Raw genomic sequence first — 15,540 nt, 5'->3', positions numbered from 1 at the left:
TACATCACTTGTTTTTGCCCTCAACTGTGGAATTTTCCACTCTGCTTGTCCTGATAACAGATATCATAACTGCTCAAGTGAAAATTGAGAAACACTGAAAACAACCTGTCTGAGCTTCAACCATTTAATGGTTTGACTTATTGTTTCTTTGCTTTCCAGTGAATCCTTCTTATTATTACTATTATTATGAAATTATTATGATGGCAGTAGTAGTGTCAGACTGATATACCATGCTTTATGACTGCATGATAAAAAATAAGAGGTTTATTTTGGGGGGATTTTGTCTGATACGTTGCAGCTGTAAAGGTTCTGTTTAATATGTTGTAAATTATGTAATTTCCTATAGCATCTCTTTATCAGTATATGTTATATACAATATTTCTGTACAGTCCTTTCAAAAATAAATGTGAATAAATACAATATAAATATCATGGTACTTTGTGTCTGTGTGTTTATGTGTCTTCAGAGTGCTATTGGTGGTTGAGTGACACCCTTCCTGGAAGGAAGCTGTGGAAGAAATGATATTACAATGATGATCATTGGCGAAGTCCCTGGAGGGGAGATAATACTGTTTTGCCATTTGGTGGAAACATCATCACACCATACACCAAACCCTAACCTCATATTCATAACCCTAGCGATAGCCACATGACCCTAACCCTAATGATGTTTACATCGTAACCCTCAACCCTAACATTGAACCTTGGTTGGATGTTTTCCTGAGCGGACAATAGCAGGGTTTTTTCCATGTTGCAAAACTATGACGTCACAAAAATATGATTAGTAACTTGCAGTGTTAAACCTGGACCAACATTAATTATGGTGATGCAGGAACAACACCAGCATGAGGATATCAGATACGTCATCATCAGATTGCACCTAATGAGGTTCCAAACTGGGTACCTGCAGAGCCAGATAACATACCCTTTCAGGACTGTGTGGTGATACATTGCAAGGAAGAGATAAATGGCCTGTATTTGTATAGCACTTTACTAGTCCCTAAGGACCCCAAAGCGCTTTACACATCCAGTCATCCACCCACCGGTGATGGCAGCTACATTGTAGCCACAGCTACCCTGGGGCACACTGACAGAGGCGAGGCTGCCAGACACCGGCGCCACCGGGCCCTCTGACCACTACCAGTAGGCAACAGGTGAAGTGTCTTGCCCAAGGACACAGCGACCGAGACTGTCCAAGCCGGGGCTCGAACCGGCAACCTTCCGATTACAAGGCGAACTCCCAATTCTTGAGCCACGATCGCCCCAAGAGAGACATAACCAAGTGGAACAATGAGAAATAAATGCAGTAACAAGAAAGAATCTGTCTGCTACACCTTTTCCTTTCCCGAAGCTCTTTCCTGACTGTTATTTTAGCATTTATTACTTTTAGGTTGTAAATTACAATCTTGTGCAAACATTAGTCCTGACCTCCAGTTCTTAAAACAATGATGGACTGTCATTTCTCTTCACTTAGCTGATTGGTTCTTGTCATAATATGAATTCCGACTTTTCAAATAGAGCTGTCAGCTGTGTACCAACCTGACTTCTGCACAAGACAACTGATGGTCCAAACCCCATTAAGAAGGCAAGAAATTCCACAAATGAACCCTGACAAGACACACCTGTGAAGTGAAAAGCATTTCAGGTCATTACATCATGAAGCTCATTGAGAAAAGGCCAAGGGTTTGAAGCGCTGTCAACAAAGACTTTCAGGAATCTAAAATATAAGACATATTTGGAGTTATTTATAGATTTTTTCTTTGCTGCATAATTCTATATATCTTGCTTCATATATTTGATTTCAGCATGCATCTACAATGTAGAAAGTAGGGAAAATAAAGAAAAACTATTAAAATGAGATGGTGTGTCCAAACTTTGACTTTTGTAGTGTGTATGTATATATATTTTTATAAACCTGAACCAAAGAACCGACCTCTTTCTCAAATTAATATATTTTCTTTTTATTTTCATCTTCGGCAATTCCATGCAAACCTTTCCCCATCCAGATCAAGGCTCTAAGCATTGTTTTTATCTGTTTGGGTCTAAAGGTCTAATCTTTTCCTGCTTTTTGGCTTTCTGTTGGTGGGCACACCCCAACTCATCTATCAAGCCAGCAGACCTTGGAGCTATTCTCTTCCTCTACATTAATGTACGGCAACAGGAAACTGACAATTTTAAAAAAACTAATATTTCAGATGTCGAAGTTTAAAAAAATAGTTTTGACTGTTTATCATCGTTACACAGTGTCTAGCTTAGAAACACAACAATTTCAGTGGGAGTAGCATGAACATGCAGTCACCCCATTTGTCACCCCATGAGGAGCACATCCCTATTAGCTGCATTGTTGCAGAGCCAAGTAAGCCCCATCTCACCCTAAAAGTCAACCTGGGAGTTCAGTACTGAGAACGACCAGCCAATGCTTTTGTGCAGGAAATGTTTTTAAAGCCTTTTGTGGAATGGAGCAGTATTGGGGGGGATTCCATGGAAAACTTCCAGGTTTCCTGAATGACACTAGAGAAGCGTATAAAACCTGGAAATCCAGTGCATAACGCAGAGAGTCATCCCTACACATACTAAGGCTGAAAGCTAGAGAATCAAGTGCCTTCTGGAGGTTATCAGGCATATCATTTAAAATGGTGAGTGGAAGGGATATCAATTTAAATATTATTCATTTTAATGTAAATTAATTTGGTTTTAATTTAATGCACCTTTAAATTATTTTTTACAGGATTCCTTCTTTGGACTAACCCATGGATATAAGAGCTCTGCCTCATGGATCAACTTCGCCGTTATTTGTTCAAGTATGTACATTTATTGCCAGAAGAGCCTTGAGCGTCTCAATAAAAAGTTTTAGAACCAGATAGAATAGAATTGGCCTGTGTTCACTGTACATGTATGACAAAATTGTGGGTGCTCCACACCAAGTGTGCAGGAATAAAATATAAATAGTAAGACAGCAAAAATAAACAACAAATAAGAGAAATTTATACAGGATGAAGAATATATACAGGAGGGACAAAGGCACCCAATACTAAAAACACTCATTAGAGAGCAAATTAGTAAATATAATTTTTTTTTTTTAAATCTCTCCTTTTCTCCCCATTTACATCTACTATATGTCACTGTCTCTATTTAAGTGCTGTGCATGTGGACTAGTGTAGAGTCTTGGTCTTACTTCTACTCGGACAACGCAATGACATGGGATGATGCACGAAGCTGGTGCCAGGAGCACTACACGGACATGGTGGCCATCCAGAACCAGGAGGAGCTTGAGCATCTTAACAACTGGCTGCCCAAGAAAAATGGCTACTACTGGATTGGGATTCGTAGGATTAATAATGTCTGGACCTGGGTAGGAACCAACAAGCCCCTGACAGAAGAAGCAACCAACTGGGCAGAAGGAGAACCGAACAATAACGAGGGTGACAAAAACACAGGCATGCATGAGGATTGTGTGGAGATGTACATTAAACGAGACCAAATCCAGGCACGTGGAATGACGAGAGGTGTATGAAAAAAAGACTGCTCTGTGCTACACAGGTAAGCAACAGTTTGGGGCTTCTATGCTTTATTGTAGCTGCCTTGATTTGTTATTCTGGTTCATTATTATCAAGGTAATCTACTGATAAAACATTTAGAAATACTTATTTGATATATTATTTTTACTATGATTACAAGGCTTATAAAAGCATGTCTGTTTTTTCCAGCGGCTTGTAAGATTGACTCCTGTTTCCATGGAGAGTGTGTTGAAACCATCAACAGCCCCACAAATGTGATTGCTTTGAAGGGTTTTTTTTGGAGCAAGTGTGACCAAGGTAAGAAAACAAAATGACAAGCGTAGTTTAAATACATATTTTAAGTCATGTAAAGGATTTGATATCTAACTGTGTGTTTTATTTGTTGTCAGTTGTGCAGTGTAACAAAGGTGAAGTGGTTGTTCCAGATAAAGGACATGTAAATTGCTCTCACAAGTATGGCACTTTCTCCTATGACTCCTTGTGTCAGTATACCTGTGAGGAAGGATACAAGCTGAGTGTGCAGACTCCTCTGAGGTGCACGGGGTCAGGAAAATGGTCAGAAAAACCCCCTACATGTGAAAGTGAGTTTAAGTATTAATAGCTTATAATATTGCTACTACTTTTTGTTACTTTTATTATTTACTACACAGTGATGGAGTCAAGGCCTGATGCATTTTTTTCTCCTGTTGTCTACAGTGATTCAGTGTGAGAAGATGTCAGAGCCGACACATGGATCCATGAAATGCTCCGATCCTCTGGGCTCATTCAGCTATCAGTCCACCTGTACTTTTACCTGTGATGAAGGTTATGTACTGTCTGGATCTCCATCTCTGCAATGTGAATCATCAGGATATTGGAATGGATCCCAGCCATTCTGTGTTGGTACGGCCACATGTTTTTACCTTTCATCGTTGTGTAGATTTTGTTATTTGGAGGATGATTTGCATTATTATAGTAAAAAGCTTTAATTTAACTCCTTCTGTTGCCTCTCTCTTTTGTAGCTGTCCAGTGCCCTGCGCTGCAAAACTTGACAAATGGCTTTGTCAGCTGTGGAGAAGATGCTGATACGAGGTTCAGCTACAAAAACACCTGCAGCTTCAGTTGTGACCAAGGTTACCATTTAGTGGGAGCCAGTAGAGTGACCTGCACATCAGGAGGTACATGGAATCAGCAGATTCCTCACTGTGAAGGTAAGAGGAACACGGAAAGTATAACCCACCCATCTTCTATATCATGAGGACACGTTCAATAAAATACACATGTTTCTGTGTCAGCCATCCTTTGCCAGAATCCAGAGAGAGAAGCTCCCCTCATCATGCAGTGCAGTGAATCTGAGACTGAACTGCGACCAAACTCCACCTGCAGCTTCAGCTGTGAAGAAGGTTTTGAACTGCAGGGAGCAAACACCATCAAGTGTTCTGAGGACGGACAGTGGAATGAAAACATACCTACATGCAAAGGTCTGAAAGCATAATTATATCAATATTTATTTGAAAACACTTTTTACTCATCATAACATTTTTAACAGTGTTTGTGTGATTATGTTCTAAAATGTTACTAAATAATTTTCTTTCTTCTTCTTTTTTGTTTTGTTTTAGAAAACCGATGTCCTGCTCCAGAGGTCCCAATAAATGGCCAGATAAGCTGCAACCCTCCTCTGTCTTCTTTTGTTAGCCATGAGGCAACCCATCCAGCTGGCATGGTGTGCAGTTTCATCTGTGATGAAGGTTATGTACTGTCTGGATCTCCATCTCTGCAATGTGAAGCATCAGGAACTTGGAATGGATCCCAGCCATACTGTGTTGGTACGGCCACATGTTTTTACCTTTCATCATTGTGTAGTTTTTGTTATTTGGAGGATGATTTGCATGATGATTAAAATAAAAGCTTTAATTTAACTCCTTCTGTTGCCTCTCTCTTTTGTAGCTGTTCAGTGCCCTGCTCTGCAAAACTTGACAAATGGCTTTGTCAGCTGTGGAGAAGATGCTGATACGAGGTTCAGCTACAAAAACACCTGCAGCTTCAGTTGTGACCAAGGTTACCATTTAGTGGGAGCCAGTAGAGTGACCTGCACATCAGGAGGTACATGGAATCAGCAGATTCCTCACTGTGAAGGTAAGAGGAACACGAAAAGTATAACCCACCATCTTCTATATCATGAGGACACGTTCAATAAAATACACATGTTTCTGTGTCAGCCATCCTTCATCTGAAAGCCTAGTTGTATCACTATTTATTGCAAACACCTTTCACTCATCATAGCAATTTTAACAGTGTCTGTGTTCTTATATGTTACTGATTAATTTTCTTTCTTTCTTTCTTTTTCTTTGTTTTAGCAAAAGGATGTCCTGCTCCAGAGGTCCCAACAAATGGCCAGATAAGCTGCAGCCCTTCTCTGTCTTCATTTCTTAGTCATGACACACCCCATCCACTTGGCATGGTTTGTCATTTTACATGTGATGAAGGACATGAGCTGCAAGGTGCACACAGCATGGAGTGTACACATCCAGGCCAATGGACCTCCAGATCACCAACCTGCACAGGTACATGTGAACCCATTTTACTTGGATTGCTTGTTGTTCATAACTTCATTTGTATGTTAATGACATGAAAGTGACATCTTCCTGTCCTTTACAACAGCTGTTCGATGCCCGCTGCTTGAGCCTCCTAAAAACGGTCACATCAATTGTTCCAGCACTGAGTCAGTTTACAACTCTCAGTGCTCCTTCACCTGTGACCAAGGCTACTCATTAGAAGGACCTGAGCTGCTGACATGTGGTCATCATGGCAACTGGACTGCAGAGAAACCCACCTGTCAAGGTAAATAAGCAACAACAGAACAAGGGGAACAAGAAGTTAAAATGCATAAACTTAACATAACAAGTTTCAGTTCAAAGTTTGACGCTATTCACATTTCACCGTGTTTCCACAGCTCCTGCTCCAATTACTGCAGTTACTGCTGGTGTGGCAACAGGGGGCACTGCCTTGTTATCTGGTGTGTCTATGGCTATGTGGGTCTTGAAAAGACTGAAGAAGAATGTAACCAAATTCGACCTGAGCAGGTTAGAGAAGGATTAAGCATTTTTATTGTCTTTATTTTTAAGTTTATTGAAATTTCAGTGCTAATCTTCTGTCTTTTATTACAGCAGCACTGAGTCTCCCTCACAGAGCTACAAAAACAGCATTGACAGCCTAATATAGAAATCTCTGATATTCTTAATAAACAAATATGGATACTGTAAATTTTTACCACATTATTGCACAACATATTATTTGCACTAGTATAACACTCTAATCAGGCAAAGCCAATGTAAGAAAAAGAGCTTATTTAGACACATCCGCTGAATCATTGTATCCCTTTGTAAACTGTAAAAAGATCTGTGATCGCTCTGAAATGTTGTTTCAACATGTATTTCCTCCCAGTGGGAATTTTATATTGAACATATTGTTCTACAACTTCATGAAAATGCTGGGAAAATGTGGCTATTCCTGTTACTTTAAACGTCACATAACATGTAAGCTCTCCATTTCACTGCATACCTGTGAATTCTTTTTAGTATTTATGTGGTATTTATTTTCTAAAAGAAAATTGTGTTGAATGTTTATTCAGGTGTTTGCTTGTACAAAACTATATTTTTATTTTTATTTACTGAGCTACTGTAACTGTAATGTTCTCATGTACACACAAAACAAATAAATATTGTTTAAAAAAATTGATTTTGGCACTTCCATGTTTTGTTATAATGACCAATAAAAATATTCCATTAGTTTTGTCACCACAATGATAGAAATGCTTAGCCGAGCAGGGTCTGAAGCCGTCCGCTTTCATAACTTGGCTCATCAATTCTGCACGACATGCACCGACTCTCACAGTTTTAGCAATGACCTTCTGCCACCATGACTTTTTTTAGAGGTTGAGAAAGAACCTCTTTTGAAAGCTGCCTGGACCTTTTGTCTCTCCAGCAACCTTTCCATCATAAAGGACATGACAAAGCAGAATAAAATTGAAAAGTGAGAGGTAGGAAGGAAAAGCTATATTTCTGGGTATTCTATCCATTGTTTTAATTGAGCGTCATTTGTGCAAGCACTTTCGTGGGACAGGAAAGGGTCAGATATCTTACATAAGGCTGAAAATGACAACATGTTGTGAACATCGAGTTATTCTATGCTAAGGCTGCCCTGAATGTAAAAATGAGAGCTTACAAAAACCTGGCAATGACCCTTAGATGCACTGAATGGACGCACAATTATTTTTACTGCTGCAGCACTTTCTTATCTTATGTTTGGGTTGATCAGATAAGCAAAGATTTAACTTCAGCAGCAGCTTCTGTCAAACAACATAACATCTGAGTAAATGAGACATTTTCTCATCAGTCATTTTTAATGATAATATGCATCATAATGGATGTAAATATATCCACCTTTCATCTTGGGTAGGCAACAGATTTATAATATAGGATAAGGTTGATATCAATTATTGATATTATCTTTGGGTTTTAGATTTGATGCTAGCAAAATGTGTGACTGATGTCATGGAACATGCAACACTGTTACATGTTGTAATCATCACACTATGAATTATTCTGAATGTTTTCAGATAATTCTTTGGATGAGACTACTGTCTGCGGGATGCATCACGACTCCAGCAAGACAATGACCTGGACCCAGGCCAGACAGTGGTGCCAGGCCAGATTCACAGACATGATGTTGAAACCAAGAGGAGGATGACTGTCTGGTCTCTATCCTGCTGCAAAGGATATTTTCTCCCTGTATTTCTGGATTCCACTCCCCAAAAAACACAAGAGTGAAATTTGGACACAGTTTGAGAATAACAGCATATGGATCGGTAATGATTCATCAGCAACAAATGAGCCAAATAGCCTCAGTGTCTTTTGTTTTTTGTAAACTAACTCAGGACGAAACTGAGGAGAATGGAATGATGGGAAATGGAGCAATTTAACATCAAGTGGTGAAGATTATTTTAAAGTTTGATATTTCCTATACAAAATTTTGCACCATTTTAAATCCTGTTCTTATTTTGTTGATTTAGAAATAGTTTAAATTGTCGTATGATTGTCATAATATCACTTTCATTGAACATTTATATTTGTATAATTATTTGTCACATCTTTAACTGCTGTAACTATTAAATTTACCAACTTTGGGATTTATTAAGAATATCATATCTTCTCCTGAACTTGATTCATTTGTATGCAGCTTGGCAAAGGATAAGGCTGTTATCTGAAAAAAGGAATAACAGGAAATATTATTTTGGTATTAATAACAAGCATTTTAATCATGCTTTGTTTGGGGGGGGGGGGGGGGGTGTCATAATTGCCCAGGTTGAAAAAAAAACAGGTGAGCAGATGACTATTAGAATGGGCAAAGAATAGCAACTCAAAGTTATTAGTAAAGGACAGTATAAACTGAGGAAACTACCACAGTTAGTTAAGTCAGGTCATCCTGGCATATTTATACATCCTTATACACACTTTCAGATGTCTGAATGTTTTTAAAATATTTCTTTCCACACAACATGCTCTACATATTTCAATAACTTGTACTTTTCATCATTAAAACACTGAAATTAGTTTTTGGTTTTTTACATAATTTTAACATACCTGAATACCCATGCAGGGCTGATGAGTGAATACAAATTCTCCTCATTGAACTTATGCATTCACTTCATTTAAAGATAATGATAAATAATTCTGACTAAGGCTGACTGTTCAGTGCTGTTAGGGTTTTTTTTTTATATATCTCTGGTACACTGATTCTACTTCTAGTGACTCAGTATGAGATATTATTACCACTGACTAGAACAGCAATACTATTGCTAAGAGATTCAGTGCAAGTTTATGGCAAAACAGGTCCAGAATAATCCATAGCTCTATTTACTCTTCACAAGAAAGAAATGTGAGCATGAAAAGTAAGTTTTGAAATTCTTGTACCCGACAATTTCCCTGTAACCAAAGGCCTCCACAGTCACCGGTTCTCAACTCAAAAGAGCACATTTGAGAGAGAGTTACATCATGAATGTGCAGCTGACAAGTCTCCAGCAACTGGGTGACGACATCCTGCTGATATGGACAAAGATTTCTGAGGAATGTCACATTTGACCTATTGCATAAATTTAACTTTATAATTGTGTAGGTTTAAAGTCAGGATGTGATTCATACATTTGTATTGTATTCCTTTACTATACTCTCACATGAAATGAGTCACAAGGACTTACTGTGTATGCATGTGTCTGTGTGGGGATGTGCGTATATGAGTGAAAGCCTTCCTGAAAGGAAGCTATGGCCAAAATGATAACACAAAATTTACCAGTGGCTCAATTCCAGAAGGATAAATAATGTCCTTTATCTTTTTATGAATAAGTGTAAATGTAGTGACAATAATGAGTAACTAAAGACAGATAAGACGATATTACTCATCCTTATTTATAGAAACAGATACGACATATTCAAAACAGTAAGGAACAACGCAGGACTACTCTGATAATTCATCCTGAATAACTCTGACTTTTCTAACACGATAGATAACTCTTTGAGAGATGAATTATTACAACTTATTCATTATGAATAATATTTATTTTTCTCCTCACATTATTCATTCCTGTTTTATCTAAATGGCATAAACCAGTATCCATGCAACAGTCACAAATATTCTATCTGTGGTTCATCTTTATGTTCACCACAAATAAATAAATAAATACATCAGTTGTAATACATTGTAAAAAACAAAACAAAAAAACATCACAAATAACAACTTTTGATGTTTTCCCAGTCTCCCAGTCTGCTCCCCGGTACCTCATAATATCCACCCATTTATAATTAGATTATTACTAATATGTCCCTCGCTTGTTCATGACAAACTTCAGTGTCTTTGTTTAACCTGAAAAGGATTACAAATATTTTTATAAACCTGAGCCAAAGACCTGACCTTTTTCTCTAATGAATGTATTTTCCCCTGTTTTTTAATCATGCAAACCATTTCCACATCAAGATCAATGCTCTACTCACTGTTTCCATCCCTATGGGTCTAAAGGTTTCCTCTCGGTGGAGCTGACCCAGATCCAAACTGTTTTGGCAAGCACACTGAAAATCATCATCCTCTGTTTCAACATAAGACAACAGAAAACCAACAGTTTTATAAACTGATATTTCAGATTCTGATTCCGTAGGACCAGATAATGTGTGAACACAGCTGGCAGCCAGTGTTGCAGCATATAAAGTTATCAATACTTATATTGACTGAATTCATTTGAATTTGTTTAAGTTAATATCATTTAATGCTTTTTTGATGATGACAGACAATAGAAGTTTCCTTTTTGTCTTTTTTCATTCTTGTGGGAAATGATCCTGAAGCCTTCTGTGGAATTCAGCATTGGGAAATGTTGCGGGAAATTCTGCTGAAAGGCTTCCTGTAGGAGGATGGAGTCAGATATAAGAGGAGGCAGTCCAGTGGATCACACTCAGAATCATTTCATCCTTAAATATACTGAGGCGGAAGGATCAACAATCTTCTGTAGGCTATCACACATATTAGTTAACATGGTGAGTAGAAGGGTTAGTAATTTAAATATCAATCTTTTCAGAGAACATTATTTCACTTTTATCTTATATTTAATGATGATAGCACGCTGTAAATTTATTTGAACTTGTTTTGTGATTTTATTTTCATAGGATTCCTGCTTTGGACTACTTAAGACCTGGGGATATAAGAGCTCTGCTTCATGGATGAATTTCACCTTCATTTGCTTAGGTAAAGAATTTTGATGCAAGCAGAAATATCAGTGTAACTCTTGCAAGTTTCTGAGAAATTCTTAAAATCCATCCTTTCTGCCACATATGCATCTAATGCGTATCTCTGCTCTCTATCCTTAGTGCTGTGCATGTGGACTAGTGTAGAGTCCTGGTCTTATTTCTATTCAAACAACACAATGACATGGGAAAATGCACGAAGCTGGTGCCAGGAGCACTACACAGACATGGTGGCCATCCAGAACCAGGAAGAGATTGAGCATCTTAACAACTGGCTGCCCAACAAAAATGGCTACTACTGGATTGGAATCCGTAAGATCAATAATGTCTGGACCTGGGTAGGAACCAACAAGCCTCTGACAGAGGAAGCAACCAACTGGGCAAAAGGAGAACCGAACAATGGCGAGAGAGATATAAATGCAAAGATCAGTGAGGACTGTGTGGAGATGTATATTAAAAGAGATAAAGAACCAGGCAAGTGGAATGACGAGAGATGTACAAAATCAAAGACTGCTCTGTGCTACACAGGTGAGCAAAAGTTTGGGACTAACATACTAGAGCAGATTAAAAAATTAAGATTAATTATGTGACACATTATTTTACTATAATAGGTAAAATTTCTAAAAGCATGTCTGTTTTTTCCAGCGGCTTGTAAGATTGACTCCTGTTTCCATGGAGAGTGTGTTGAAACCATCAACAGCCACAAATGTGATTGCTTTGAAGGGTTTTTTGGAGACAAGTGTGACCAAGGTAAGAAAACAAAATGACAGCGTAGTTTAAATACATATTTTAAGTCACATAAAGGATTTGATATCTAACTGTGTGTTTTATTTGTTGTCAGTTGTGCAGTGTAACAAAAGTGAGGTGATTGTGCCAGATAAAGGACATGTAAATTGCTCTCACAAGTATGGCAGTTTCTCCTATGACTCCTTGTGTCAGTATTCCTGTGAGGAAGGATACAAGCTGAGTGTGCAGACTCCTCTGAGGTGCACGGGGTCAGGAAAATGGTCAGAAAAAACCCCTACATGTGAAAGTGAGTTTAAGTGCTAATAGCTCGTAATATTGCTACTTTTTTTTGTAATTATACTATTTACTACACAGTGATGGAGTCATGGACTGATGTTTTTTTTCCTGTTGTCTACAGTGATTCAGTGTGAGAAGATGTCAGAGCCGACACATGGATCCATGAAATGCTCCGATCCTCTGGGCTCATTCAGCTATCAGTCCACCTGTACTTTTACCTGTGATGAAGGTTATGTACTGTCTGGATCTCCATCTCTGCAATGTGAAGCATCAGCAAATTGGAATGGATCCCAGCCATACTGTGTTGGTATGGCCACATGTTTTTACCTTTCATCATTGTGTAGATTTTGTTATTTGGAGGATGATTTGCATTATTATAGTAAAAAGCTTTAATTTAACTCCTTCTGTTGCCTCTCTCTTTTGTAGCTGTTCAGTGCCCTGCTCTGCAAAACTTGACAAATGGCTTTGTCAGCTGTGGAGAAGATGCTGATACGAGGTTCAGCTACAAAAACACCTGCAGCTTCAGTTGTGACCAAGGTTACCATTTAGTGGGAGCCAGTAGAGTGACCTGCACATCAGGAGGTACATGGAATCAGCAGATTCCTCACTGTGAAGGTAAGAGGAACACGGAAAGTATAACCCACCATCTTCTATATCATGAGGACACGTTCAATAAAATACACATGTTTCTGTGTCAGCCATCCTTTGCCAGAATCCAGAGAGAGAAGCTCCCCTCATCATGCAGTGCAGTGAATCTGAGACTGAACTGCGACCAAACTCCACCTGCAGCTTCAGCTGTGAAGAAGGTTTTGAACTGCAGGGAGCAAACACCATCAAGTGTTCTGAGGACGGACAGTGGAATGAAAACATACCTACATGCAAAGGTCTGAAAGACTAATTATATCAATATTTACTACAAACAGTGTTACTCCAGTTTTTTTCTTTGATTGATTATGTCATGACATATTAATAATATTTTCCTCTTTCCCCTTTTGTAGCAAAAGGATGTCCTGCTCCAGAGGTCCCAACAAATGGTCAGATAAGCTGCAGCCCTTCTCTGTCTTCATTTCTTAGTCATGAGACACCCCATCCACTTGCCATGGTTTGTCATTTTACATGTGATGAAGGACATGAGCTGCAAGGTGCACACAGCATGGAGTGTACACATCCGGGCCAATGGACCTCCAAATCACCAACCTGCACAGGTACATGTGAACCCATTTTACTTCGATTACTTGTTGTTCAGAACGTCATTTGCATGTCCAGAATCTTACGAGCACAGGTGAGATCACTTTTTCAATATGCAATATCTTCCTTTCTTTTACAACAGCTGTTACATGTTTGTTGCTTGAGGCTCCTGAAAACGGTCACATCAGTTGTTCCAGCACTGAGTCAGTTTACAACTCTCAGTGCTCCTTCACCTGTGACCAAGGCTACTCATTAGAAGGACCTGAGCTGCTGACATGTGGTCATCATGGCAACTGGACTGCAGAGAAACCCACCTGTCAAGGTAAATGAGCAACAACAGATCAAATGGTACACAAAATGTAAATGTGCACACTTACAAATCTCTGTTCAAAAGTTCACATTATTCACGTTTTCACCGTGTCTCCACAGCTCCTGCTCCAGTAGCTGCAGTTACCGTTGGTGTGGCAACAGGGGGCACTGCCTTGTTATCTGGTGTGTTTATGGCTTTGTGGCTCTTGAAAAAAATGAAGAAGAAAGCTGACGCATATGAGCTGAGCAGGTAAGAGAAGGATTCACCTCTTTGTTTCCTTCATCTTTCTTTTGAAGTTTGTTGTCTTATCCTCTCCTCTCTTTTTTCACAGCAACTCTGACATAGAGTCTTCCCCACAGAGCTACAAAAACAGCACCGACAGCCTAATATAGAAGACACTTCTCTTCCTCTAAGGCAGCTACAGACAGCTGTATATTTCTCCACAGAAATGCAAAAAGTACATATCATATACACTAGCAAAAAAAAAAAAAAAAAAAAAGATATGCACTAGCATAACAGATGGGAAAAAAACAGCCATACTAAATGTGACAAGGAGTGACATAATGTGACATTTGAATTTTCCTGAAACTTTTAAAAGATCTGCAATTGCTCTGAAATGTTGTTACAACATGTATATCCTCCAGAATGGAATTTCATATTGAACATATTGTTCTACAACTTCATGAAAATGCTGGAAAGGTGGCACGATTCATGTCACCGTAAATGTTACATAACGTTATGTGTGAATTGTCATTTGCACAAATGTGAATAATTTGATATGTATTTATTTACTATTTATTTTAGAGTAGGATAGTTCGAATTGAATTTTTATTTTATTGTTTTTATGTATAAAGTTGTGTTTTCTTTTACCTTCACTGTTTTTTTATACTATGAAATTTTACAGTTGATGTTTTATGAAATTCTGGAATATATGCAAACCTAATAAACCTTTTTGGAAAAAATATGAAGACAAATGTCTTTGTTTGCTGTTGGCACATTCACTTTCCTTCATCAGGACTAACAATAACAGTTCAGCTGTGTCACCACATTGCTGCAAATGCGTAGCCAAGCAGGATCTATTCCAGGCTCATGTGGAGCCAGAATTTAAGCTTGACTCATCAGTTCTGCCCATCATCAACCTGATCTTGCAGTTTCACAATGACCTTCTGCCACCGTGTGTTTTTTTAAGGGCTAAACAAGAATGTCTTTTGAAAATGCTCAGACTTCTCGCTTCTCCCTCATGAAGGTCATTAGCAGTTATTCAAGGAAGGAAGAACTGTATTCCTGTGTATTTCATTTCCCCATTGCTCATTGTTTGTTTTAATAAACTGATTGTTATCTGTGCAAGCACTTTAGTGGTACAGGAAAAGGACCTAATATCTCACATAAGGCTGAAGGTGACAACATCCACTTATTGTATGATAAAAAAAAAGGGAAACTTACAAAAGCCTGACACTGATTTTTAATTGTGTTTAAAAAACACACTTATTTTACTGCTGCAACACCTTTTTTGTTTATATTTGAGTTGATTAGAAAAGCAAATGTTTAACTAAAGTAGCAGCTTGTGTTTACAGGTTCACAGAGCATTTTATGGTGTTATTATAAAAAATAAGTCAGGATTTTCTTATTCAGTCCTTTTCATCATGATCTTCATTGTTAATTATGAGAAGTACTGTTAGTCTTAACTATTGTTGTTATTTTTTTCTGGTGCAGATGACAGATAATAACAGCACGTG

The 15,540-nt window shown here is 38.3% G+C and overlaps 1 protein-coding gene across 1 annotated transcript in view; it reads left to right on the top strand.

Annotated features, from left to right (window-relative positions):
* LOC120747226 (sushi, von Willebrand factor type A, EGF and pentraxin domain-containing protein 1-like) overlaps positions 1-14,722 on the top strand; it is a 37,496-nt gene extending 22,774 nt beyond the window's left edge. Inside the window, exons 20-30 of the mRNA XM_040052934.1 lie at positions 4,792-4,977; positions 5,116-5,322; positions 5,444-5,632; positions 5,854-6,060; positions 6,158-6,337; positions 13,005-13,190; positions 13,305-13,511; positions 13,637-13,816; positions 13,924-14,053; positions 14,136-14,283; positions 14,318-14,722. Coding sequence (XP_039908868.1) covers positions 4,792-4,977; positions 5,116-5,322; positions 5,444-5,632; positions 5,854-6,060; positions 6,158-6,337; positions 13,005-13,190; positions 13,305-13,511; positions 13,637-13,816; positions 13,924-14,053; positions 14,136-14,196 — 1,733 coding nt within the window. The 3' untranslated portion in view covers positions 14,197-14,283; positions 14,318-14,722. The remainder of the gene's footprint in view (positions 1-4,791; positions 4,978-5,115; positions 5,323-5,443; positions 5,633-5,853; positions 6,061-6,157; positions 6,338-13,004; positions 13,191-13,304; positions 13,512-13,636; positions 13,817-13,923; positions 14,054-14,135; positions 14,284-14,317) is intronic.
* The last annotated feature ends 818 nt before the right edge of the window (positions 14,723-15,540 follow it).

This window comes from Simochromis diagramma, unplaced genomic scaffold (assembly GCF_900408965.1).
Source record: "Simochromis diagramma unplaced genomic scaffold, fSimDia1.1 OVJJ01000419.1, whole genome shotgun sequence".
Classification (NCBI taxonomy): Eukaryota; Metazoa; Chordata; class Actinopteri; order Cichliformes; family Cichlidae; genus Simochromis; species Simochromis diagramma.
Note: the sequence above shows the minus strand (reverse complement) of the source record. Positions and strands in the feature narration are given on the sequence as shown.